This window comes from Oncorhynchus keta, chromosome 20, assembly GCF_023373465.1.
Source record: "Oncorhynchus keta strain PuntledgeMale-10-30-2019 chromosome 20, Oket_V2, whole genome shotgun sequence".
NCBI lineage: Eukaryota > Metazoa > Chordata > Actinopteri > Salmoniformes > Salmonidae > Oncorhynchus > Oncorhynchus keta.
The window spans coordinates 43,774,594-43,799,961 of NC_068440.1; the positions used below are offsets into that span (position 1 = coordinate 43,774,594).

General features: G+C 46.9%; 1 protein-coding gene across 32 annotated transcripts in view; it reads right to left on the minus strand.

The window, feature by feature from the left end:
• Positions 1 to 25,368, minus strand: part of necab1 (N-terminal EF-hand calcium binding protein 1) — a 147,128-nt gene that overhangs the window by 111,502 nt on the left and 10,258 nt on the right. For all 32 annotated transcript variants that reach the window (XM_052473004.1, XM_052473000.1, XM_052473022.1 and 29 more), the window contains exons 2-3: positions 7,647 to 7,671; positions 3,867 to 3,975 (exon numbers count right to left, since the gene is read on the minus strand). In XM_052473004.1, coding sequence (XP_052328964.1) covers positions 3,867 to 3,975; positions 7,647 to 7,671 — 134 coding nt within the window. The remainder of the gene's footprint in view (positions 1 to 3,866; positions 3,976 to 7,646; positions 7,672 to 25,368) is intronic.

Sequence of the window (25,368 nt, forward strand, 5' to 3'; positions counted from 1 at the left end):
CACAGCCCTGTTGAACTGAGTTATCGACACAGCCTTGTTAAACTGAGTTATCGGCACAGCCTCGTTAAACTGAGTTATCGGCACAGCCTTGTTAAACTGAGTTATCGACACAGCCTTGTTAAACTGAGTTATCGGCACAGCCTTGTTAAACTAAGTCATCGACACAGCCTTGTTAAACTGAGTTATCGACACAGCCTTGTTAAACTGAGTTATCGACACAGCCTTGTTAAACTGAGTTATCGACACAGCCTTGTTAAACTGAGTTATCGACACAGCCTTGTTAAACTGAGTTATCGACACAGCCTTGTTAAACTGAGTTATCGACACAGCCTTGTTAAACTGAGTTATCGACACAGCCTTGTTAAACTGAGTTATCGACACAGCCTTGTTAAACTGAGTTATCGACACAGCCTTGTTAAACTAAGTTATCGACACAGCCTTGTTAAACTGAGTTATCGACACAGCCTTGTTAAACTGAGTTATCGACACAGCCTTGTTAAACTGAGTTATCGACACAGCCTTGTTAAACTGAGTCATCGACACAGCCTTGTTGAACTGAGTTATCGACACAGCCTTGTTAAACTGAGTTATCGACACAGCCTTGTTAAACTAAGTTATCGACACAGCCTTGTTAAACTGAGTTATCGACACAGCCTTGTTAAACTGAGTTATCGACACAGCCTTGTTAAACTAAGTTATCGACACAGCCTTGTTAAACTGAGTCATCGACACAGCCTTGTTGAACTGAGTTATCGACACAGCCTTGTTAAACTGAGTCATCGACACAGCCTTGTTGAACTGAGTTATCGACACAGCCTTGTGAAACTGAGTTATCGACACAGCCTTGTTAAACTGAGTTATCGACACAGCCTTGTTAAACTGAGTTATCGACACAGCCTTGTTGAACTGAGTTATCGACACAGCCTTGTTAAACTGAGTTATCGACACAGCCTTGTTAAACTGAGTTATCGACACAGCCTTGTTAAACTGAGTTATCGACACAGCCTTGTTAAACTGAGTTATCGACACAGCCTTGTTGAACTGAGTCATCGACACAGCCTTGTTAAACTGAGTCATCGACACAGCCTTGTTAAACTGAGTCATCGACACAGCCTTGTTAAACTGAGTTATCGACACAGCCTTGTTAAACTGAGTTATCGACACAGCCTTGTTAAACTGAGTTATCGACACAGCCTTGTTAAACTGAGTTATCGACACAGCCTTGTTAAACTAAGTTATCGACACAGCCTTGTTAAACTGAGTCATCGACACAGCCTTGTTGAACTGAGTTATCGACACAGCCTTGTTAAACTGAGTCATCGACACAGCCTTGTTGAACTGAGTTATCGACACAGCCTTGTGAAACTGAGTTATCGACACAGCCTTGTTAAACTGAGTTATCGACACAGCCTTGTTAAACTGAGTTATCGACACAGCCTTGTTGAACTGAGTTATCGACACAGCCTTGTTAAACTGAGTTATCGACACAGCCTTGTTAAACTGAGTTATCGGCACAGCCTTGTTAAACTGAGTTATCGACACAGCCTTGTTAAACTGAGTTATCGACACAGCCTTGTTAAACTGAGTTATCGACACAGCCTTGTTCTGTTCAGATAGAACCATGACATTCCAAGGTCAGGATTTTATAACATTGAGAACCCCTATAGTCTCAACTACTACATCACTGCAGGTCTCTTCTTTAAGACAGATCACGAGTTGACATCAAATCCCTGGCTGGGTCTGTCTGCATGGGTACCCGCTTAGGGAGCTGCTGCTATGGAAACCAGGATGACTTGAGTGACTTGGAAACATAGAGCTAGGAAGATGGAGGGCTCAGAGAGATGGAAACATAGAGCTGGGAGGATTGAAGGTTCAGAAAGATGGAAACATACAGCTGGGAGGACTGAGGGTTCAGAGAGATGGAAACATAGAGCTGGGAGGACTGAGGGTTCAGAGAGATGGAAACATAGAGCTGGGAGGACTGAGGGTTCAGAGAGATGGAAACATAGAGCTGGGAGGACTGAGGGTTCAGAGAGATGGAAACAGAGCTGGGAGGACTGAGGGCTCAGAGACATGGAAACATAGAGCTGGCAGAGACACGGAGAGATAAATGTTTATTTATTTTCCCGTGTGTACTTTAACCATTTGTACATTGTTACAACATATATATATATATAATACTGTTCATATTTATTGTTTATTTCACTTTTGTATATTATCTACCTCACTTGCTTTGGCAATGTTAACACATGTTTCCCATGGTAATAAAGCCACTTGAATTGAATTGAGAGAGACAGAGAGACAGAGAGACAGAGAGACAGAGAGACAGAGAGAGACCCCTCACGCTAAGAGGACGTTACTCATTAATCCTTTCCTGTCGACATTACTGCGTCCAATGGAACCCTATCTCCTCTTTTGAGGCCAATAGGTGGTATTTGGGATGCAGACATTGCCTCCAGGAGAGTGGCTTCTAAACTGTGAGTGTGGGCACAGAAAGCACCAGACATTGCCTCCAGGAGAGTGGCTTCTAAACTGTGAGTGTGGGCACAGAAAGCACCAGACATTGCCTCCAGGAGAGTGGCTTCTAAACTGTGAGTGTGGGCACAGAAAGCACCAGACATTGCCTCCGGGAGAGTGGCTTCTAAACTGTGAGTGTGGGCACAGAAAGCACCAGACATTGCCTCCAGGAGAGTGGCTTCTAAACTGTGAGTGTGGGCACAGAAAGCACCAGACATTGCCTCCGGGAGAGTGGCTTCTAAACTGTGAGTGTGGGCACAGAAAGCACCAGACATTGCCTCCGGGAGAGTGGCTTCTAAACTGTGAGTGTGGGCACAGAAAGCACCAGACATTGCCTCCAGGAGAGTGGCTTCTAAACTGTGAGTGTGGGCACAGAAAGCACCAGACATTGCCTCCAGGAGAGTGGCTAATAAATAAACCAAACTATAGATCAGGGTTCCGCAACTGGTGGCCTGCGGGTCGAATTTGGCCTCACAGTTTTCAGAGTAAATAAAATTTTGAAAAATTAAATAGTTTTTTTTACATTTTCAATGTTGGACATGAAAGACTGTAAAAATAGCAGGAAATCAGCTGTGATTTTAATTTAAGAAATCTGTTCCCAATAATGCCCACGAATAATAGAGAGATGCAATGTAATCCAGGTTTAAAATGAATATGTTTTAGTCTAACATTATATCTGTTTGGGCTTCTTGCGGTCAATTTGCAGTCTACAAAATATTTGTAATTATGTTCCTGCCCCCTGAACATCCACAAAAAATATATATTGTTGATGATCTCTGCTATAGACTGAAACTCTGCCAGACAGACAGACAGGTTCAGCCCCCGTAGCTGTGTCAACAGACAGACAGGTTCAACCTCTGGAGCTGTGTCAACATACAGACAGGTTCAGCCCCCGTAGCTGTGTCAACAGACAGACAGGTTCAGCCTCTGGAGCTGTGTCAACATACAGACAGGTTCAGCCTCTGGAGTTGTGACAGACAGACAGACAGACAGACAGACAGACAGACAGACAGACAGACAGACAGACAGACAGACAGACAGACAGACAGACAGACAGACAGACAGACAGACAGACAGAGTATTGTGAGAGAGAGTCAAAGCCAGAGACAGAGAGTATTGTGAGAGAGATTCAAAGCCAGAGACAGAGAGAGTATTGTGAGAGAGTCAAAGCCAGAGACAGAGAGAGTATTGTGAGAGAGAGTCAAAGCCAGAGACAGAGAGAGTATTGTGAGAGAGAGTCAAAGCCAGAGACAGAGAGAGTATTGTGAGAGAGAGTCAAAGCCAGAGACAGAGAGAGTATTGTGAGAGAGAGTCAAAGCCAGAGACAGAGAGATAATTCTAGAACTTACTCTGTGTTGTGAGTGTCTATGGTGTTAAAGAGCTCCTTCAGTTGATCGGATGTCAAAACTCCATCATGGAAGTAGGCTCTGAACTCATCAAACGACAACTTCCCATCATCTGGAGCACAAAACAGTTGGGAATGAAAAAATACTTTATTGGACATTCAGTTAGAAAATCTATTATTCATTCACATCCCCCCCCCACACACACAGAGGGACTGACGCGGTTTGGCCCAGTAACATAAGTTAGTAACATAAACAAACATTACATGCAAATGTGTTGGAGTTAGACTGGATAAAATACTGGGGAAAAGACTGGGGTTAGACTGGATAAAACACTGGGGTTAGATTGGATAAAACACTGGAGTTAGACTGGATAAAACACTGGGGTTAGACTGGATAGAATACTGGAGTTAGACTGGATAAAACACTGGAGTTAGACTGGATAAAACACTGGAGTTAGACTGGATAAAACACTGGAGTTAGACTGGATAAAACACTGGAGATAGACTGGATAAAATACTGGAGTTAGACTGGATAAAATACTGGAGTTAGACTGGATAAAACACTGGAGATAGACTGGATAACATACTGGAGTTAGACTGGATAAAACACTGGAGTTAGACTGGATAAAACACTGGAGATAGACTGGATAAAACACTGGAGTTAGACTGGATAAAACACTGGAGTTAGACTGGATAAAACACTGGAGATAGACTGGATAAAACACTGGAGTTAGACTGGATAAAACACTGGAGATAGACTGGATAAAACACTGGAGTTAGACTGGATAAAACACTGGAGTTAGACTGGATAAAACACTGGAGATAGACTGGATAAAACACTGGAGTTAGACTGGATAAAACACTGGAGATAGACTGGATAAAGATAAAATAGTGGGGGAAAAACTGGAGTTAGACTGGATAAAAGACTGGAGAAAAGACTGGAGTTAGACTAGATAAAACACTGGAGTTAGACTGGATAAAATACTGGAGTTAGACTGGATAGAATACTGGACTTAGACTGGATAGAATACTGGAGTTAGACTGGATAGAATACTGGAGTTAGACTGGATAGAATACTGGAGTTAGACTGGATAGAACACTGGAGTTAGACTGGATAACATACTGGAGTTAGACTGGATAAAACACTGGAGTTAGACTAGATAAAACACTGGAGTTAGACTGGATAAAACACTGGAGTTAGACTGGATAAAACACTGGAGTTAGACTGGATAACATACTGGAGTTAGACTGGATAACATACTGGAGTTTGACTAGATAAAACACTGGAGTAAGACTGGATAACATATTGGAGTTAGACTGGATAAAATACTGGAGTTAGACTGGATAAAACACTGGGGTTGGACTGGAGTTAGACTGGATAAAAGACCTGGGTTAGACTGGATAACATACTGGAGTTAGACTGGATAAAACACTGGGGTTAGACTGGATAACATACTGGAGTTAGACTGGATAAAACACTGGAGTTAGACTGGATAAAACACTGGAGTTAGACTGGATAAAACACTGGAGTTAGACTGGATAAAACACTGGAGTTAGACTGGATAAAACACTGGGGTTGGACTGGAGTTAGACTGGATAAAACACTGGAGTTAGACTGGATAAAACACTGGAGTTAGACTGGATAACATACTGGAGTTAGACTGGATAAAACACTGGAGTTAGACTGGATAAAACACTGGAGTTAGACTGGATAAAACACTGGAGTTAGACTGGATAATACACTGGAGTTAGACTGGATAAAACACTGGAGTTAGACTGGATAAAACACTGGAGTTAGACTGGATAACATACTGGAGTTAGACTGGATAAAACACTGGAGTTAGACTGGATAAAACACTGGAGTTAGACTGGATAAAACACTGGAGTTAGACTGGATAATACACTGGAGTTAGACTGGATAAAACACTGGAGTTAGACTGGATAAAACACTGGAGTTAGACTGGATAAAACACTGGAGTTAGACTGGATAAAACACTGGATTTAGACTGGATAAAACACTGGAGTTAGACTGGATAAAACACTGGAGTTAGACTGGATAAAACACTGGAGTTAGACTGGATAAAACACTGGAGTTAGACTGGATAAACACTGGAGTTAGACTGGATAACATACTGGAGTTAGATTGGATAAAATACTGGAGTTAGACTGAATAAAACACTGGAGTTAGACTGGATAAAACACTGGAGTTAGACTGGATAAAACACTGGAGTTAGACTGGATAAACACTGGAGTTAGACTGGATAACATACTGGAGTTAGATTGGATAAAACACTGGAGTTAGACTGAATAAAACACTGGAGTTAAACTGGATAAAACACTGGAGTTAGATTGGATAAAACACTGGAGTTAGACTGGATAACATACTGGAGTTAGACTGGATAAAACACTGGAGTTAGACTGGATAACATACTGGAGTTAGACTGGATAAAACACTGGAGTTAGACTGGATAACATACTGGAGTTAGACTGGATAAAACACTGGAGTTAGACTGGATAACATACTGGAGTTAGACTGGATAAAACACTGGAGTTAGACTGGATAAAACACTGGAGTTAGACTGGATAAAACACTGGAGTTAGACTGGATAAAACACTGGAGTTAGACTGGATAAAATACTGGAGTTAGACTGGATAAAAGACTGGGGTTAGACTGGATAACATACTGGAGTTAGACTGGATAAAACACTGGGGTTAGACTGGATAACATACTGGAGTTAGATTGGATAAAACACTGGGGTTAGACTGGATAACATACTGGAGTTAGACTGGATAAAACACTGGAGTTAGACTGGATAACATACTGGAGTTAGATTGGATAAAACACTGGGGTTAGACTAGATAAAACACTGGAGTTAGACTGGATAAAACACTGGGGTTAGACTGGATAACATACTGGAGTTAGATTGGATAAAACACTGGGGTTAGACTGGATAACATACTGGAGTTAGACTGGATAAAACACTGGAGTTAGACTGGATAAAACACTGGAGTTAGACTGGATAAAAGACTGGAGTTAGACTGGCAGACTAGTCAGAATCGAGGGAAAGATGAACGGCGAAAAGTAGAGAGGTCCTGGATGAAAACCTGCTCCGGAGCTCTCAAGACCTCAGACTGGGGTGAAGGTTTTACCTTCCAACAGGACAACGACCCACACAGCCAAGATAACGCAGGAGTGGCGTCGAGACAAGTCTCTGAATGTCCTTGAGTGGACCAGTCAGAGCCTGGACTTGAACCCGATCGAACATCTCTGGAGAGACCTGAAAATAGCTGTAGAGGAATGAGAGAAACTCCCCAAATACAGGTGTGCCAATTGTAGCGTCGTGCCCATGAAGACTGGAGGCTGTGATCGCTGCTGAAGGTGCTTCCATAGTCAGCAGTTCTACTATGAGAAGCTTTGTGAAGTACAAAACCATTTCAAGTATCGAGCTGTCAGTCGGTCCTGCCATTTCCATGACAACGGCAGCAAGCAACAGCATTAGAGAGAGGAGAGAGCAACAATTACACAGATTTCATTGAGAAATATAGTCAGCAGTTCTACTATGAGAAGCTTTGTGAAGTATAAAACCATTTCAAGTATCGAGCTGTCAGTCGGTCCTGCAATTTCCATGACAACGGCAGCAAGGAACAGCATTAGAGAGAGGAGAGAGCAACAATTACACAGATTTCATTGAGAAATAAAGTACATGTTTTCAAATAACTAAAATCCATCCAACATCATGAGAGGAGGTAGAGAGAGAGAAAGACAGAGATTGTGAATTCTTACCGTTTTTATCTGCTCTTCTTAAGATCTGAAACAAGAAAAAGCATAGAGGATGACTGTTATGGATGACTGTTATGGGACTCTTATGGAGGACTGATATGGATGACTGATATGGAAGACTCTTAAGGAGGACTCTTATGGAGGGCTGTTATGGAGGGCTGATATGGAGGGCTGTTATGGAGGGCTGATATGGAGGGCTGTTATGGAGGGCTGATATGGAGGGCTGTTATGGAGGGCTGATATGGAGGGCTGATATGGAGGGCTGATATGGAGGGCTGTTATGGAGGGCTGATATGGAGGGCTGTTATGGAGGGCTGATATGGAGGACTGATATGGAGGGCTGTTATGGAGGGCTGTTATGGAGGACTGATATGGAGGGCTGTTATGGAGGGCTGTTATGGAGGACTTTTATGGAGGACTGATATGGAGGACTCTTATGGAAGACTGTTATGGAGGAATGATATGGAGGGCTAATGTGGGGGGCTGATATGGAGGGCTGATATGGAGGGCTGATATGGAGGGCTGATATGGAGGGCTGATGTGGAGGGCTGATATGGAGGGCTGATTTGGAGGGCTGATATGGAGGGCTGATATGGAGGGCTGATATGGAGGGCTGTTATGGAGGGCTGATATGGAGGGCTGTTATGGAGGGCTGATATGGAGGGCTGATATGGAGGGCTGTTATGGAGGGCTGATATGGAGGGCTGTTATGGAGGGCTGATATAGAGGGCTGTTATGGAGGGCTGTTATGGAGGACTGATATGGAGGGCTGTTATGGAGGGCTGTTATGGAGGGCTGATATGGAGGGCTAATGTGGAGGGCTGATATGGAGGGCTGATATGGAGGGCTGTTATGGAGGGCTGAAATGGAGGGCTGATATGGAGGGCTGAAATGGAGGGCTAATGTGGAGGGCTGATATGGAGGGCTGTTATGGAGGACTGTTATGGAGGGCTGATATGGAGGGCTGATGTGGAGGGCTGATGTGGAGGGCTGTTATGGAGGGCTGATGTGGAGGGCTGATGTGGAGGGCTAATGTGGAGGGCTGATGTGGAGGGCTGATATGGAGGGCTGATATGGAGGGCTGATATGGAGGACTGATGTGGAGGGCTGTTATGGAGGGCTGATATGGAGGGCTGATGTGGAGGGCTGATGTGGAGGGCTGATATGGAGGGCTGATATGGAGGGCTGATGTGGAGGGCTGTTATGGAGGGCTGATATGGAGGGCTGATGTGGAGGGCTGATATGGAGGGCTGATATGGAGGGCTGTTATGGAGGACTGTTATGGAGGGCTGATATGGAGGGCTGATATGGAGGGCTGAAATGGAGGGCTAATGTGGAGGGCTGATATGGAGGGCTGTTATGGAGGACTGTTATGGAGGGCTGATATGGAGGGCTGATGTGGAGGGCTGATGTGGAGGGCTGTTATGGAGGGCTGATGTGGAGGGCTGATGTGGAGGGCTAATGTGGAGGGCTGATGTTGAGGGGTGATATGGAGGGCTGATATGGAGGGCTGAGGTGGAGGGCTGATATGGAGGACTGATGTGGAGGGCTGTTATGGAGGGCTGATATGGAGGGCTGAAATGGAGGGCTAATGTGGAGGGCTGATATAGAGGGCTGATATGGAGGGCTGATGTGGAGGGCTGATATGGAGGACTGTTGTGGAGGGCTGATATGGAGGGCTGATATGGAGGGCTGATGTGGAGGGCTGATGTGGAGGGCTGATATGGAGGGCTGTTATGGAGGACTGTTATGGAGGGCTGTTATGGAGGACTGATATGGAGGGCTGATATGGAGGACTGTTATGGAGGACTGTTATGGAGGGCTGTTATGGAGGGCTGATGTGGAGGACTGATATGGAGGACTGTTGTGGAGGGCTGATATGGAGGGCTGATATGGAGGACTGTTGTGGAGGGCTGATGTGGAGGGCTGATATGGAGGGCTGATGTGGGGCTGATGTGGAGGACTGATATGGAGGACTGTTGTGGAGGGCTGATGTGGAGGGCTGATGTGGAGGGCTGATATGGAGGGCTGATGTGGGGCTGATGTGTAGGACTGATATGGAGGACTGTTGTGGAGGGCTGATGTGGAGGGTTGATGTGGAGGGCTGATATGGAGGGCTGTTATGGAGGACTGTTATGGAGGGCTGTTATGGAGGGCTGATGTGGAGGGCTGATGTGGAGGGCTGAAATGGAGGGCTGTTATGGAGGACTGTTATGGAGGGCTGTTATGGAGGACTGATGTGGAGGGCTGATGTGGAGGGCTGATGTGGAGGGCTGATATGGAGGGCTGTTATGAAGGACTGTTGTGGAGGGCTGATATGGAGGGCTGATATGGAGGACTGTTGTGGAGGGCTGATGTGGAGGGCTGATATGGAGGGCTGATGTGGGGCTGATGTGGAGGACTGATATGGAGGACTGTTGTGGAGGGCTGATGTGGAGGGCTGATGTGGAGGGCTGATATGGAGGGCTGATGTGGGGCTGATTTGGAGGACTGATATGGAGGACTGTTGTGGAGGGCTGATATGGAGGGCTGTTATGGAGGACTGTTATGGAGGGCTGTTATGGAGGCCTGATGTGGAGGGCTGATGTGGAGGGCTGATATGGAGGGCTGTTATGGAGGACTGTTATGGAGGGCTGTTATGGAGGGCTGATGTGGAGGGCTGATGTGGAGGGCTGTTATGGAGGGCTGATGTGGAGGACTGATATGGAGGGCTGATGTGGAGGACTGTTATGGAGGGCTGTTATGGAGGGCTGATGTGGAGGGCTGATGTGGAGGGCTGATGTGGAGGGCTGTTATGGAGGGCTGTTATGGAGGGCTGATGTGGAGGACTGATATGGAGGGCTGATGTGGAGGGCTGTTATGGAGGGCTGTTATGGAGGGCTGATGTGGAGGGCTGATGTGGAGGGCTGATATGGAGGGCTGATATGGAGGGCTGATGTGGAGGGCTGATGTGGAGGGCTGATGTGGAGGGCTGATATGGAGGGCTGATGTGGGGCTGATGTGGGGCTGATGTAGAGGACTGATATGGAGGGCTGATGTGGAGGGCTGATGTGGGGCTGATGTAGAGGACTGATATGGAGGGCTAATGTGGAGGGCTGATGTGGAGGGCTGATGTGGAGGGCTGATGTGGAGGGCTGATGTGGAGGGCTGATGTGGAGGGCTGATGTGGAGGGCTGATGTGGAGGGCTGATGTGGGGCTGATGTAGAGGACTGATATGGAGGGCTGATGTGGAGGACTGATATGGAGGACTGATGTGGAGGGCTGATGTGGAGGGCTGATGTGGAGGACTGATATGGAGGGCTGATATGGAGGGCTGATGTGGAGGGCTGATGTGGAGGACTGATATGGAGGGCTGATATGGAGGGCTGTTATGGAGGGCTGATGTGGAGGGCTGATATGGAGGGCTGATATGGAGGGCTGTTATGGAGGGCTGATGTGGAGGGCTGATATGGAGGGCTGTTATGGAGGGCTGATATGGAGGGCTGTTATGGAGGGCTGATGTGGAGGGCTGATGTGGAGGGCTGATGTGGAGGGCTGTTATGGAGGGCTGTTATGGAGGGCTGATGTGGAGGACTGATATGGAGGGCTGATGTGGAGGGCTGTTATGGAGGGCTGTTATGGAGGGCTGATGTGGAGGGCTGATGTGGAGGGCTGATATGGAGGGCTGATATGGAGGGCTGATGTGGAGGGCTGATGTGGAGGGCTGATGTGGAGGGCTGATATGGAGGGCTGATGTGGGGCTGATGTGGGGCTGATGTAGAGGACTGATATGGAGGGCTGATGTGGAGGGCTGATGTGGGGCTGATGTAGAGGACTGATATGGAGGGCTAATGTGGAGGGCTGATGTGGAGGGCTGATGTGGAGGGCTGATGTGGAGGGCTGATGTGGAGGGCTGATGTGGAGGGCTGATGTGGAGGGCTGATGTGGAGGGCTGATGTGGAGGGCTGATATGGAGGGCTGATGTGGGGCTGATGTAGAGGACTGATATGGAGGGCTGATGTGGAGGACTGATATGGAGGACTGATGTGGAGGGCTGATGTGGAGGGCTGATGTGGAGGACTGATATGGAGGGCTGATATGGAGGGCTGATGTGGAGGGCTGATGTGGAGGACTGATATGGAGGGCTGATATGGAGGGCTGTTATGGAGGGCTGATGTGGAGGGCTGATATGGAGGGCTGATATGGAGGGCTGTTATGGAGGGCTGATGTGGAGGGCTGATATGGAGGGCTGTTATGGAGGGCTGATATGGAGGGCTGATGTGGAGGGCTGATGTGGAGGGCTGTTATGGAGGGCTGATATGGAGGGCTGTTATGGAGGGCTGTTATGGAGGGCTGATATGGAGGGCTGTTATGGAGGGCTGATATGGAGGGCTGTTATGGAGGGCTGTTATGGAGGGCTGATATGGAGGGCTGATATGGAGGGCTGTTATGGAGGGCTGATATGGAGGGCTGTTATGGAGGGCTGATATGGAGGGCTGATATGGAGGACTGATGTGGAGGACTGATATGGAGGGCTGATATGGAGGGCTGATGTGGAGGACTGATATGGAGGGCTGATATGGAGGGCTGTTATGGAGGGCTGATATGGAGGGCTGATATGGAGGACTGATGTGGAGGACTGATGTGGAGGGCTGATGTGGAGGACTGATGTGGAGGGCTGATGTGGAGGGCTGATATGGAGGGCTGATATGGAGGGCTGATGTGGAGGACTGATATGGCTGTTCACAGCTCCTCAACACTGGGGGGGACAACGTTCCAAATGGCACCCTATTTCTATCAATACTTTTGACGAGATGAAAGGGAAAGTGGCTTTGAAGGACTAGCTGCTCCCTGAGCCTAAGCAATCCCTCCGTCCCTCCCTCCGTCCCTCCATCCCTCCCTCCATCCCTCCCTCCCTCCCTCCATCCCTCCCTCCCTCCCTCTCTAACTAAATGCTTGTGTTCCTAGCTCCAACAGTGCAGTAGTATCTAACTAAATGCTTGTGTTCCTAGCTCCAACAGTGCAGTAGTATCTAACTAAATGCTTGTGTTCCTAGCTCCAACAGTGCAGTACTATCTAACTAAATGCTTGTGTTACTAGCTCCAACAGTAATATCTAACTAAATGCTCGTGTTACTAGCTCCAACTATACAGTAATATCTAACTAAATGCTTGTGTTCCTAGCTCCAACAGTGCAGTAATATCTAACTAAATGCTTGTGTTCCTAGCTCCAACAGTGCAGTAGTATCTAACTAAATGCTTATGTTCCTAGCTCCAACAGTACAGTAGTTTCTAACTAAATGCTTATGTTCCTAGCTCCATCAGTGCAGTAATACATAACAATACAAAACAATACACACAAATCACAAAAATCTAAAGAAAGGAATGATGAAATATATAAATATTACAACGAGCCACGTCAGTCTGGAATATTCAGTGCATTCGGAAAATATTCAGACCCCTTGACTTTTTCCACATTTTGTTACCTTACAAAATTGATAGATTTTTTTGTTACACACAATAGCCCATAATGACCAAGCAAAAACAGTTTTTTAGACATTTTTGCAAATTTATAGACTGAAATATAACATTTACATAAGTATTCAAACCCTTTACTCGGTACCTTGTTGAAGCACCTTTGGCAGAGATTACAGCCTCGAGTCTTCATGGGTATGACTCTAAAAGCTTGGCACACCTGTAATTTGGTGAGTTTCTCCCATTCTTCTCTGCAGATCCTCTCAAGCTCTGTCAGGTTGGATGGAGAGCTGTTTTCAGGTCTCTCCAGAGATGTTCAATCAGGTTCAAGTCCGGGCTCTGGCTGGGCTACTCAAGGACATTCAGAGACTTGTACCGAAGCCACTCCTGCGTTGTCTTGGCTGTGTGCTTAGGGTTGTTGTCCTGTTGGAAGGTGAACCTATGTCCCAGTCAGGTCCTGAGCGCTCTGGAGCAGGTTTTCATCAAGGATCTCTCTGTACTTTGCTCCATTCATCTTTCCCTCGATCCTGACTAGTGTCCCAGTCCCTGCTGCTGAAAAACATCCCCACAGCATGATGCTGCCACCACCGTGCTTCACAGTAGGGATGGTGCCACCACCATGCTTCACCGTAGGGATGGTGCCAGGTTTTCTCCAGATGTGATGCTTGACATTCAGGCCAAAGAGTTCAATCTTGGTTTCATCAGACAAAATAATCTTGTTTCTCATGGTCTGAGAGTTCTTTAGGTGCCTTTTAGCAAACTCCAAGAGGGCTGGCATGTGCCTTTTACTGAGTGCTGCAGAGATGGTTTTCCTTCTGGAAGGTTATCCCATCTTCACAGAGGAACTCTGGAGCTCTCTCAGAGTGACCACCAGGTTCTTGGTCACCTCTCTGAACAAGGCCCTTTTCCCCCGATTGCTCAGTTTGTCCTGGCGGCCAGCTCTAGGAAGAGTCTTGGTGGTTCCAAACTTCTTCCATTTAAGAATGATGGAGGCCACTGTGTTCTTGGGGACCTTCAATGATGAATGCATTTTTTGGAACATTTACCCAGATCTGTGCCTCAACACAATCCTGTCTCTGAGCTCTATGGACAATTTGTTCGATGTCTTGTCTTGGCTTGTCTTGGTTCCTAGTATTGCGTTGCACCCCGCTTTGCCCTCAATTCATTGGTGCATGGACTCTACAAGGTGTCTAAAGAGTTCCACAGGGATGCCTAGCCCCATGTTGACTCCAATGCTTCCCACAGTTGTGTCCAGTTGACTGGGAGCCCATTGGGTGGTGGACCATTCTTGATACACACAGGAAACTGTTGAGTGTGAAAAACCCAGCAGAGTTGCAGTTCTTGACACACTCAAACCGGTGCACCTACGACCATAGCCCATTAAAACGCACTTAAATGTTTTGTCTTGCCCATTTGCCCTCTGAATAGCACACATACACAATCCCAGTCTCAATTGTCTCAAGGCTTAAAAATCCTTCTGTCCCCCCCCCCTTCATCAACACTGATTGAAGTGGATTTAACAGGTGATATCCATAATGGATCATAGCTTTCACCTGGATTCACCTGGTCAGTCTATGTCATGGAAAGAGCAAACATTATTAAAGCGACCAGTGTTCAAAGACTATGTACTGTACATAGGGCAACAGTCTCTAAACTGCAGGCTAGAGTACTGAATGGTAACCAGGGCAACAATCTCTAAACTGCAGGCTAGAGTACTGTATGGTAACCAGGGAAACAGCCTCTAAACTGCAGGCTAGAGTACTGTGTGGTAACCAGGGCAACAGTCTATAAACTGTAGGGTAGAGTTCCAGGTGATAGCCAGGGCAACAGTCTCTAAACTGCAGGCTAGAGTACTGTATGGTAACCAGGGCAACAGTCTCTAAACTGCAGGCTAGAGTTCCAGGTGGTAACCAGGGCAACAGTCTCTAAACTGCAGGCTAGAGTTCCGGGTGGTAACCAGGGCAACAGTCTCTAAACTGCAGGCTAGAGTACTGTGTGGTAACCAGGGCAACAGTCTATAAACTGTAGGGTAGAGTTCCAGGTGTTAGCCAGGGCAACAGTCTCTAAACTGCAGGCTAGAGTACTGTATGGTAACCAGGGCAACAGTCTCTAAACTGCAGGCTAGAGTTCCGGGTGGTAACCAAGGCAACAGTCTCTAAACTGCAGGCTAGAGTACCGGGTGGTAACCAGCTAGTAACAGTGACTAAAGTTCAGGGAAAGGTACTGGGCAGAGTCCAGCTAGTGATGACAGTCTGGTGGCCTTGCGATAGAAGCTGTTTTTCAGTCTCTTGGTCCCAGCTTGGATGCACCTGTACTGCCTCTGCCTTTTAGATGGTAGCGGGGTGAACAGGCTGTGGTTCGGGTGCCCCCCGGTGAAGCCTTGGACTGACCACACCACCCTGTGGAGAGTCCTGTGGTTGAGGACGGTGCCGTTGGCGGTGATATAGATACTGTAGAAGTTTGTGAAGGTCTTAGAGGCCTCCTGTCTCTTCGTTGATGGTCATCAGGACCACCATTGTTGTGTTGTCTGCAAACTTGATGATTTGAGTTGGAGACGTGCGTGGACACGCAGTCATGGATGAACAGGGAGTACAGGAGAAGGCTGAGTCATGGATGAACAGGGAGTACAGGAGAGGGCTGAGTCATGGATGAACAGGGAGTACAGGAGAAGGCTGAGTCATGGATGAACAGGGAGTACAGGAGAGGGCTGAGTCATGGATGAACAGGGAGTACAGGAGAGGGCTGAGTCATGGATGAACAGGGAGTACAGGAGAGGGCTGAGTCATGGATGAACAGGGAGTACAGGAGAGGGCTAAGTCATGGATGAACAGGGAGTACAGGAGAGGGCTGAGTCATGGATGAACAGGGAGTACAGGAGAGGGCTAAGTCATGGATGAACAGGGAGTACAGGAGAGGGCTGAGTCATGGATGAACAGGGAGTACAGGAGAGGGCTGAGTCATGGATGACCAGGGAGTACAGGAGAGGGCTAAGTCATGGATGAACAGGGAGTACAGGAGAGGGCTGAGTCATGGATGAACAGGGAGTACAGGAGAGGGCTGAGCACGCAAAGCTTCTGTGTTGAGGACCAGTGGAGCGGTCGTGTTGATGTCTACCTTCACCACCTGGGGGCAGCCGGCCAGGAAGTCCAGGACCCAATTGCAGGGCGAGCTTCAGACCCAGGGCCCCGAGCTTCATGGTGAGCACGGAATATAAAGAGAGAACCGGCCGGTGTCTACAACACCGACGAGAAGCTAAATACCTTGTCCGTCCACTTCGAAGTAAACACAGTGATGTTATATCAGAGAAGGAAGTTTTCATGATATAGAGCAGAATTCTGGATCATTGCTACCCGAACTTCCGCAATGCATACATTTACATTTACATTTACATTTAAGTCATTTAGCAGACGCTCTTATCCAGAGCGACTTACAAATTGGTGCATACACCTTAAGACATCCAGTGGAACAGCCACTTTACAATAGTGCATCTAAATCTTTTAGGGGGGTTGAGAAGGATTACTTACCCTATCCTAGGTATTCCTTGAAGAGGTGAGGTTTCAGGTGTCTCCGGAAGGTGGTGATTGACTCCGCTGTCCTGGCGTCGTGAGGGAGTTTGTTCCACCATTGGGGGGCCAGAGCAGCGAACAGTTTTGACTGGGCTGAGCGGGAACTGTACTTCCTCAGTGGTAGGGAGGCGAGCAGGCCAGAGGTGGATGAACGCAGTGCCCTTGTTTGGGTGTAGGGCCTGATCAGAGCCTGGAGGTACTGAGGTGCCGTTGCCCTCACAGCTCCGTAGGCAAGCACCATGGTCTTGTAGCGGATGCGAGCTTCAACTGGAAGCCAGTGGAGAGAGCGGAGGAGCGGGGTGACGTGAGAGAACTTGGGAAGGTTGAACACCAGACGGGCTGCGGCGTTCTGGATGAGTTGTAGGGGTTTAAAGCCCCCCCGCCCCCTGCCTTTGAAAAATCTGACCGTGAATCCATGTTGTTGCTCCCAGCCTATAGACAGAAACTAAAACAGGAAACGCCCATGCTCAGGTCAATACAACGCTGGTCTGACCAATCGGCTTCCACGCTTCAAGATTGCTTCGATGACGTTATGGAAAGTTTCAGACGACAACATCGATGTGTAAGCTGACTCGGTGAGTGAGTTTATTAGCATCGGAGGTGTCGTACCTTCTGTGACTATTAAAACCTTCCCTAATTAGAAACCGTGGATTAATGGCAGCATTCGTGCAAAAACTGAAAGCGCAAACCACCGCTTTTAATCGTGGCAAGGCAACCGGAAACATGACCGAATACAAACAGTACAGCTCTTCCCAAGGCAACCGGAAACATGACCGAATACAAACAGTACAGCTGTTCCCAAGGCAACCGGAAACATGACCGAATACAAACAGTACAGCTCTTCCCAAGGCAACCGGAAACATGACCGAATACAAACAGTACAGCTCTTCCCAAGGCAACCGGAAACATGACCGAATACAAACAGTACAGCTCTTCCCAAGGCAACCGGAAACATGACCGAATACAAACAGTACAGCTCTTCCCAAGGCAACCGGAAACATGACCGAATACAAACAGTACAGCTCTTCCCAAGGCAACCGGAAACATGACCGAATACAAACAGTACAGCTCTTCCCAAGGCAACCGGAAACATGACCGAATACAAACAGTACAGCTCTTCCCAAGGCAACCGGAAACATGACCGAATACAAACAGTACAGCTCTTCCCAAGGCAACCGGAAACATGACCGAATACAAACAGTACAGCTCTTCCCAAGGCAACCAAACAAGCAAAGCGTCAAACATGAGACGTATGTGGCAAAGGTCAACAGTCACGGACTACAAAAAGAAATGCAGCCACGTCGCGGACTTCGACGTCTTGCTACAAGACAAATTATACAACTTCTTTGCTCACTTTGAGGACAATACAGTGCCACTGACACGACCCGCTACCAAAGCCTGTGGCCTTCTCCATGGCCAACGTGAGTAAAACATTTAAACGTGTTAATTAACACTTGCAAGGCTGCCGGTCCACACGGCATCCCCAGCGGCGTCCTCAGAGCATGCACAGACCAGCTGGCTGGTGTGTTTACGGACATATTCAACCAATCCCTATCTCAGTCTGTTGTCCCCACATGCTTCAGGATGGCCACCATTGTTCCTGTTCCCAATAAAGCTAAGATAACTGAACTAAATGACTACCGCCCCCGTAGCACTCACTTCCGTCATCATGAAGTGCTTTGAGAGACTAGTCAAGGATCATATCACCTCCACCCTACCTGACACCCTAGACCCACTTCAATTTGCTTACCGCCCCAATAGGTCCCACTGACGATGCAGTCTCAACCACACTGCACACTGCCCTACCCCATCTGGACAAGAGGAATACCTATGTGAGAATGCTGTTCATTGACTACAGCTCGGCATTCAACACCATAGTACCCTCCAAGCTCGTCATCAAGCTCGAGACCCACCTGGACAAGAGGAATACCTATGTAATGAATGCTGTTCATTGACTACAGCTCGGCATTCAACACCATAGTACCCTCCAAGCTCGTCATCAAGCTCGAGACCCATCTGGACAAGAGGAATACCTATGTAAGAATGCTGTTCATTGACTACAGCACTCATCTCATATGTAAATACTGTTCTATACTATCTAGTGCGTCTTGCCTATGCCGCACGGCCATCGCTCATCCATATATTTGTATGTACATATTCTTATTAATTCCTTTACATTTGTGTGTATAAGGTGGTTGTGAATTTGTTAGATTACTTGTTAGATGTTACCGCATAGTCGGAATTAGAAGCACAAGCATTTCGCTAGACTCGCATTAACATCTGCTAACCATGTGTATGTGACCAATAAAATGTGATTTGATTTGATTTATAGCTATGAATGAGAAGGTGTTTTTGATGTGTTAGCTATTTTTTTGGTTTGTTTCTGCATTCTGTTTCCTGTCTGTGGTGTCTCTCCTGGTTGAGTGTCCTGTTTCCTGTCTGTGGTGTCTCTCCTGGTTGAGTGTCTTTATGATGTGGTGTCTCTCCTGGTTGAGTGTCTTTATGATGTGTTGTGGTGTCTCTCCTGGTTGAGTGTCTTTATGATGTGTTGTGGTGTCTCTCCTGGTTGAGTGTCTTTACGATGTGTTGTGGTGTCTCTCCTGGTTGAGTGTCTTCATGATGTGTTGTGGTGTCTCTCCTGGTTGAGTGTCTTTACGATGTGTTGTGGTGTCTCTCCTGGTTGAGTGTCTTCATGATGTGTTGTGGTGTCTCTCCTGGTTGAGTGTCTTTATGATGTGTTGTGGTGTCTCTCCTGGTTGAGTGTCTTTATGATGTGTTGTGGTGTCTCTCCTGGTTGAGTGTCTTTATGATGTGTTGTGGTGTCTCTCCTGGTTGAGTGTCTTCATGATGTGTTGTGGTGTCTCTCCTGGTTGAGTGTCTTTATGATGTGTTGTGGTGTCTCTCCTGGTTGAGTGTCTTCATGATGTGTTGTGGTGTCTCTCCTGGTTGAGTGTCTTCATGATGTGTTGTGGTGTCTCTCCTGGTTGAGTGTCTTTATGATGTGTTGTGGTGTCTCTCCTGGTTGAGTGTCTTTATGATGTGTTGTGGTGTCTCTCCTGGTTGAGTGTCTTTATGATGTGTTGTGGTGTCTCTCCTGGTTGAGTGTCTTCATGATGTGTTGTGGTGTCTCTCCTGGTTGAGTGTCTTTATGATGTGGTGTCTCTCCTGGTTGAGTGTCTTTATGATATGTTGTGGTGTCTCTCCTGGTTGAGTGTCTTTACGATGTGTTGTGGTGTCTCTCCTGGTTGAGTGTCTTTATGATGTGTTGTGGTGTCTCTCCTGGTTGAGTGTCTTTATGATGTGGTGTCTCTCCTGGTTGAGTGTCTTTATGATATGTTGTGGTGTCTCTCCTGGTTGAGTGTCTTTACGATGTGTTGTGGTGTCTCTCCTGGTTGAGTGTCTTTATGATGTGTTGTGGTGTCTCTCCTGGTTGAGTGTCTTTATGATGTGTGTTTTGTCCTATGTTTTCTATTTATTTTTAATCCAAGCCCCCGTCCGTGCAGGAGGCCTTTTGTCTTTTGGTAGGCCGTCATTGTAAATAATATGTTCTGTTTACGTGCAGCTATGCGGTTTGTTGCTAATGTTACTTCGCTACTTCAGTTACATTTTTTCCCCTTTACTCAAATTGTTATATTAAACTTTTTCACCCCGGTTGATTTATCTGGTTCTACAGGACCTCCACCACCCGAAGCCAAGTCGTAACATTAACATGATGCTTTATCTGGACGTGGTTCTACAGGACCTCCACCACCCGAAGCCAAGTCGTAACATTAACATGATGCTTTATCTGGACGTGGTTCTACAGGACCTCCACCACCCGAAGCCAAGTCGTAACATTAACATGATGCTTTATCTGGACGTGGTTCTACAGGACCTCCACCACCCGAAGCCAAGTCGTAACATTAACATGATGCTTTATCTGGACGTGGTTCTACAGGACCTCCACCACCCGAAGCCAAGTCGTAACATTAACATGATGCTTTATCTGGACGTGGTTCTACAGGACCTCCACCACCCGAAGCCAAGTCGTAACATTAACATGATGCTTTATCTGGACGTGGTTCTACAGGACCTCCACCACCCGAAGCCAAGTCGTAACATTAACATGATGCTTTATCTGGACGTGGTTCTACAGGACCTCCACCACCCGAAGCCAAGTCGTAACATTAACATGATGCTTTATCTGGACGTGGTTCTACAGGACCTCCACCACCCGAAGCCAAGTCGTAACATTAACATGATGCTTTATCTGGACGTGGTTCTACAGGACCTCCACCACCCGAAGCCAAGTCGTAACATTAACATGATGCTTTATCTGGACGTGGTTCTACAGGACCTCCACCACCCGAAGCCAAGTCGTAACATTAACATGATGCTTTATCTGGACGTGGTTCTACAGGACCTCCACCACCCGAAGCCAAGTCGTAACATTAACACATCCGGAGACACCTGAAACCCCACCTCTTCAAGGAATACCTAGGATAGGGTAAGTAAGGGTAAGTAAGGGTAAGTAATCCTTCTCACCCCCCAACAAGATTTAGATGCAAGTGGCTGTTCCACTGGTTGTCATAGGTGTTTGCACCAATTTGTAAGTCGCTCTGGATAAGAGCGTCTGCTAAATGACTTAAATGTAAATGTAAATGTAATGATGCCTTCTAATTGCAGTCGCTGTACTCATAATATACAGGAGAACGATCGCCTTACGGCAAGGATAGCTGTGTTGCAAGCCCGGCTTCAGACGCAATCGTTAGGCAAGGGTAATTTCAGTGTAGGAGAGGGGGAAAGAGCGTCTGTGCCACCAGTAAGTACAGATAGTAGTACAAATCCCCTTCGCACGGTCCCCGCAGCCGGACAACTTTCTCACGGTTTCTGGAGGGAAATGCTGTAGAAATGCTCAACCGGTGTCGCTCATTCGGCCGACCGGTTCGGAGTCAGAGGCCGAGTCTTCTCAGGTCTCTACTCCTCCCGTTACGGGGTCTGAGACACTGAAGCTTCCCACCATTAGCTCTGACAAATTGAAAACTCTAGTCATTGGCGACTTCATTACCCGCAGTATTAGACTTAAAACGAATCATCCAGCGATCATACACTGTTTACCAGGGGGCAGGGCTACCGACGTTAAGGCTAATCTGAAGATGGTGCTGGCTAAAGCTAAAACTGGCGAGTGTAGAGAGTATGGGGATATTGTTATCCACGTCGGCACCAACGATGTTAGGATGAAACAGTCAGAGATCACCAAGCGCAACATAGCTTCAGCATGTAAATCAGCTAGAAAGATGTGTCGGCATCGAGTAATTGTCTCTGGCCCCCTCCCAGTTAGGGAGAGTGATGAGCTCTACAGCAGAGTCTCACAACTCAATCGCTGGTTGAAATCTGTTTTCTGCCCCTCCAAAAAGATAGAATTTGTAGATAAGTGGCCCTCTTTCTGGGACTCACACATAAACAGGACCAAGCCTGGCCTTCTGAGGAGTGACGGACTCCATCCTAGCTGGAGGGGTGCTCTCATCTTATCTACCAACATAGACAGGGCTCTATCTCCTGTAGCTCCCCAATGAGATAGGGTGCAGGCCAGGCAGCAGGCTGTTAGCCAGTCTGCCAGCTTAGTGGAGTCTGCCACTAGCACAGTCAGTGTAGTCAGCTCAGCTATCCCCATTGAGACCGTGTCTGTGCCTCAATCTAGGTTGGGCAAAACTAAACACGGCAGAGTTCACTTTAGCAATCTCACTGGATTAAAGACCTCCAATTCTGTCATTATTGAAAGAGATTGTGATATCTCACATCTCAAAATAGGGCTACTTAATATTAGATTGCTCACTTCTAAGGCAGTTATAGTTTATGAACTAATCACTGATCATAATCTGGATGTGATTGGCCTGACTGAAACATGGCTTAAGCCTGATGAATTTACTGTGTTAAATGAGGCCTCACCTCCTGGTTACACTAGTGACCATATCCCCTGCGCATCCCGCAAAGGCGGAGGTGTTGCTAACATTTACGATAGCAAATTTTAATTTACCAACAAACATTACCACTTTTTATAGCTACTGTTTACAGGCCTCCTGGGCCATATACAGCGTTCCTCACTGAGTTCCCTGAATTCCTATCGGACCTTGTAGTTATGGCAGATAATATTCACATTTTAGGTGACTTTAATCTTCACATGGAAAAGTCCAAAAGGCTTTCGGGGCCATCATCGACTCAGTGGGTTTTGTCCAACATGTCTCCGCACCTACTCACTGACACAGTCATACTCTGGACCTAGTTTTGTCCTGTGGAATAAATATTGTGGATCTAAATGTTTTTCCTCATAATCCTGGACTATCGGACCACCGTTTTATTACATTTGTAATCGCAACAAATAATCTGCTCAGACCCCAACCAAGGATCATCAAAAGTCGTAGTATAAATTCCCGGACAACCCAAAGATTCCTAGATGCCCTTCCAGACTCCCCTGCCTACCCAAGGACGTCAGAGTACAAACATCAGTTAACCACCTAACTGAGGAACTCAATTTAACATTGTGTAATACCCTAGATGCAGACACACCCCTAAAAACGAAAAAACATTTGTCATAAGAAACTAGCTCCTCGGTATACAGAAAATACCAGTGACCTGAAGCTAGCTTCCAGAAAATTGGAACGGAAATGGCGCCACACCAAACTGGAAGTCTTCCGACTAGCTTGGAAAGACAGTACCGTGTCGTACCGAAGAGCCCTCACTGCTGCTACACCAAACTGGAAGTCTTCCGACTAGCTTGGAAAGACAGTACCGTGTCGTACCGAAGAGCCCTCACTGCTGCTACACCAAACTGGAAGTCTTCCGACTATCTTGGAAAGACAGTACCGTGCCGTATCGAAGAGCCCTCACTGCTGCTCCACCAAACTGATAGTCTTCCGACTAGCTTGGAAAGACAGTACCGTGTCGTACTGAAGAGCCCTCACTGCTGCTACACCAAACTGGAAGTCTTCTGACTAGCTTGGAAAGACAGTACCGTGCCGTATCGAAGAGCCCTCACTGCTGCTACACCAAACTGGAAGTCTTCCGACTAGCTTGGAAAGACGGTACCGTGTCGCACCGAAGAGCTCTCACTGCTGCTACACCAAACTGGAAGACTTCTGACTAGCTTGGAAAGAGAGTACCGTGCCGTACTGAAGAGCTCTCACTGCTGCTCGATCATCCTGTCTTTCCAACTTAATTGAAGAGAATAAGAACAATCCAAAATGTATTTTTGATACTGTCGCAAAGATAACTAAAAAGCTGCATTCAACAAGAGAAGATGGCTTTCACTTCAGCAGTGTTAAATTCATGAACTTCTTTGACGAAAATATCATTAGAAAGCAAATTACGGACTCCTCTTTGAATCTGCGTATTTCTCCAAAGCTCCGTTTTTTTATCACCTTCATTTAACCAGCTAGTTGAGAACAAGTTCTGGCGACCTGGCCAAGATAAAGATCACTGCACCTGTACATAGTCCATCTGTAAACAGCACGAGTATGATGTATGATGTATAAGAAACGCTTCAGTCTGGTTTTAGACCCCATCATAGCACTGAGACTGCACTTGTGAAGGTGGTAAATTACCTTTTAATGGCATCAGACCGAGGCTCTGCATCTGTCCTCGTGCTCCTAGACCTTAGTGCTGCTTTTGATACCATCGATCACCACATTCTTTTGGAGAGATTGGAAACCCAACTGTACATTTCAATGAAACTTGGTGAATCCCCAAAATTACCCTCGCTAGAAGCCTGTATTTCAGACGTAAGGAAGTGGATGGTGTCAAATGTTTTACTTTTAAACTCAAAACAGAGATGCTTGTTCTAGGTCCCAAGAAACAAAGCAATCTTCTGTTGAATCTGACAATTAATATTGACGGCTGTACAGTCGTCTCAAATAAAACTGTAAAGGACTCTGGACCCTGATCTCTCTTTTGACTGTTTCAAGGACAGCTTTTTTCCATCTACGTAACATGCTAAAAAATGTATCCATGCTTTTGTCACTTCTAGGTTAGACTACTGCAAAGCTCTAGTCTCCGGATACCTGGATAAAAGACTAAATAAACTTCAGTTAGTGCTAAATACGGCTGCTAGAATCCTGACTAGAACCAAAAAAATGTGATCATATTACTCCAGTGCTAGCCTCCCTACACTGGCTTCCTGTCAAGGCTAGGGCTGATTTCAAGGTTTTACTGCTAACCTACAAAGCATTACATGGGCTTGCTCCTACCTATCTCTCCGATTTGGTCCTGTCCTTTAAGTCATTATTGAAGACTCATCTCTTCAGTAGGTCCTATGATTGAGTGTAGTCTGGCCCAGAAGTGTGAAGGTGAACGGAAAGGCACTGGAGCGACCAAGCACCCTTACTGTTTCTGCCTGGCCGGTTCCCCTCTTTCCACTGAGATTCTCTGCCTCTAACCCTATTACAGGGGCTGAGTCACTGGCTTACTGGTGCTCTTCCGTGCTGTCCCTTCGGTGGGGTGCGTCACTTGAGTGGGTCGAGTCACTGACGTGATCTTCCTGTCCGGGTTGGCGCCCACCTCGGGTTCGTGCCGTGGGGGAGATCTTCGTGGGCTATACTCGGCCTTGTCTCAGAGTAGTAAGTTGGTGGTTTGAAGCTTTCCCTCTAGTGGTGTGGGGGCTGTGCTTTGGCAAAGTGGGTGAGGTTATATCCTGCCTGGTTGGCCCTGTCCGGGGGTATCGTCGGACTGGG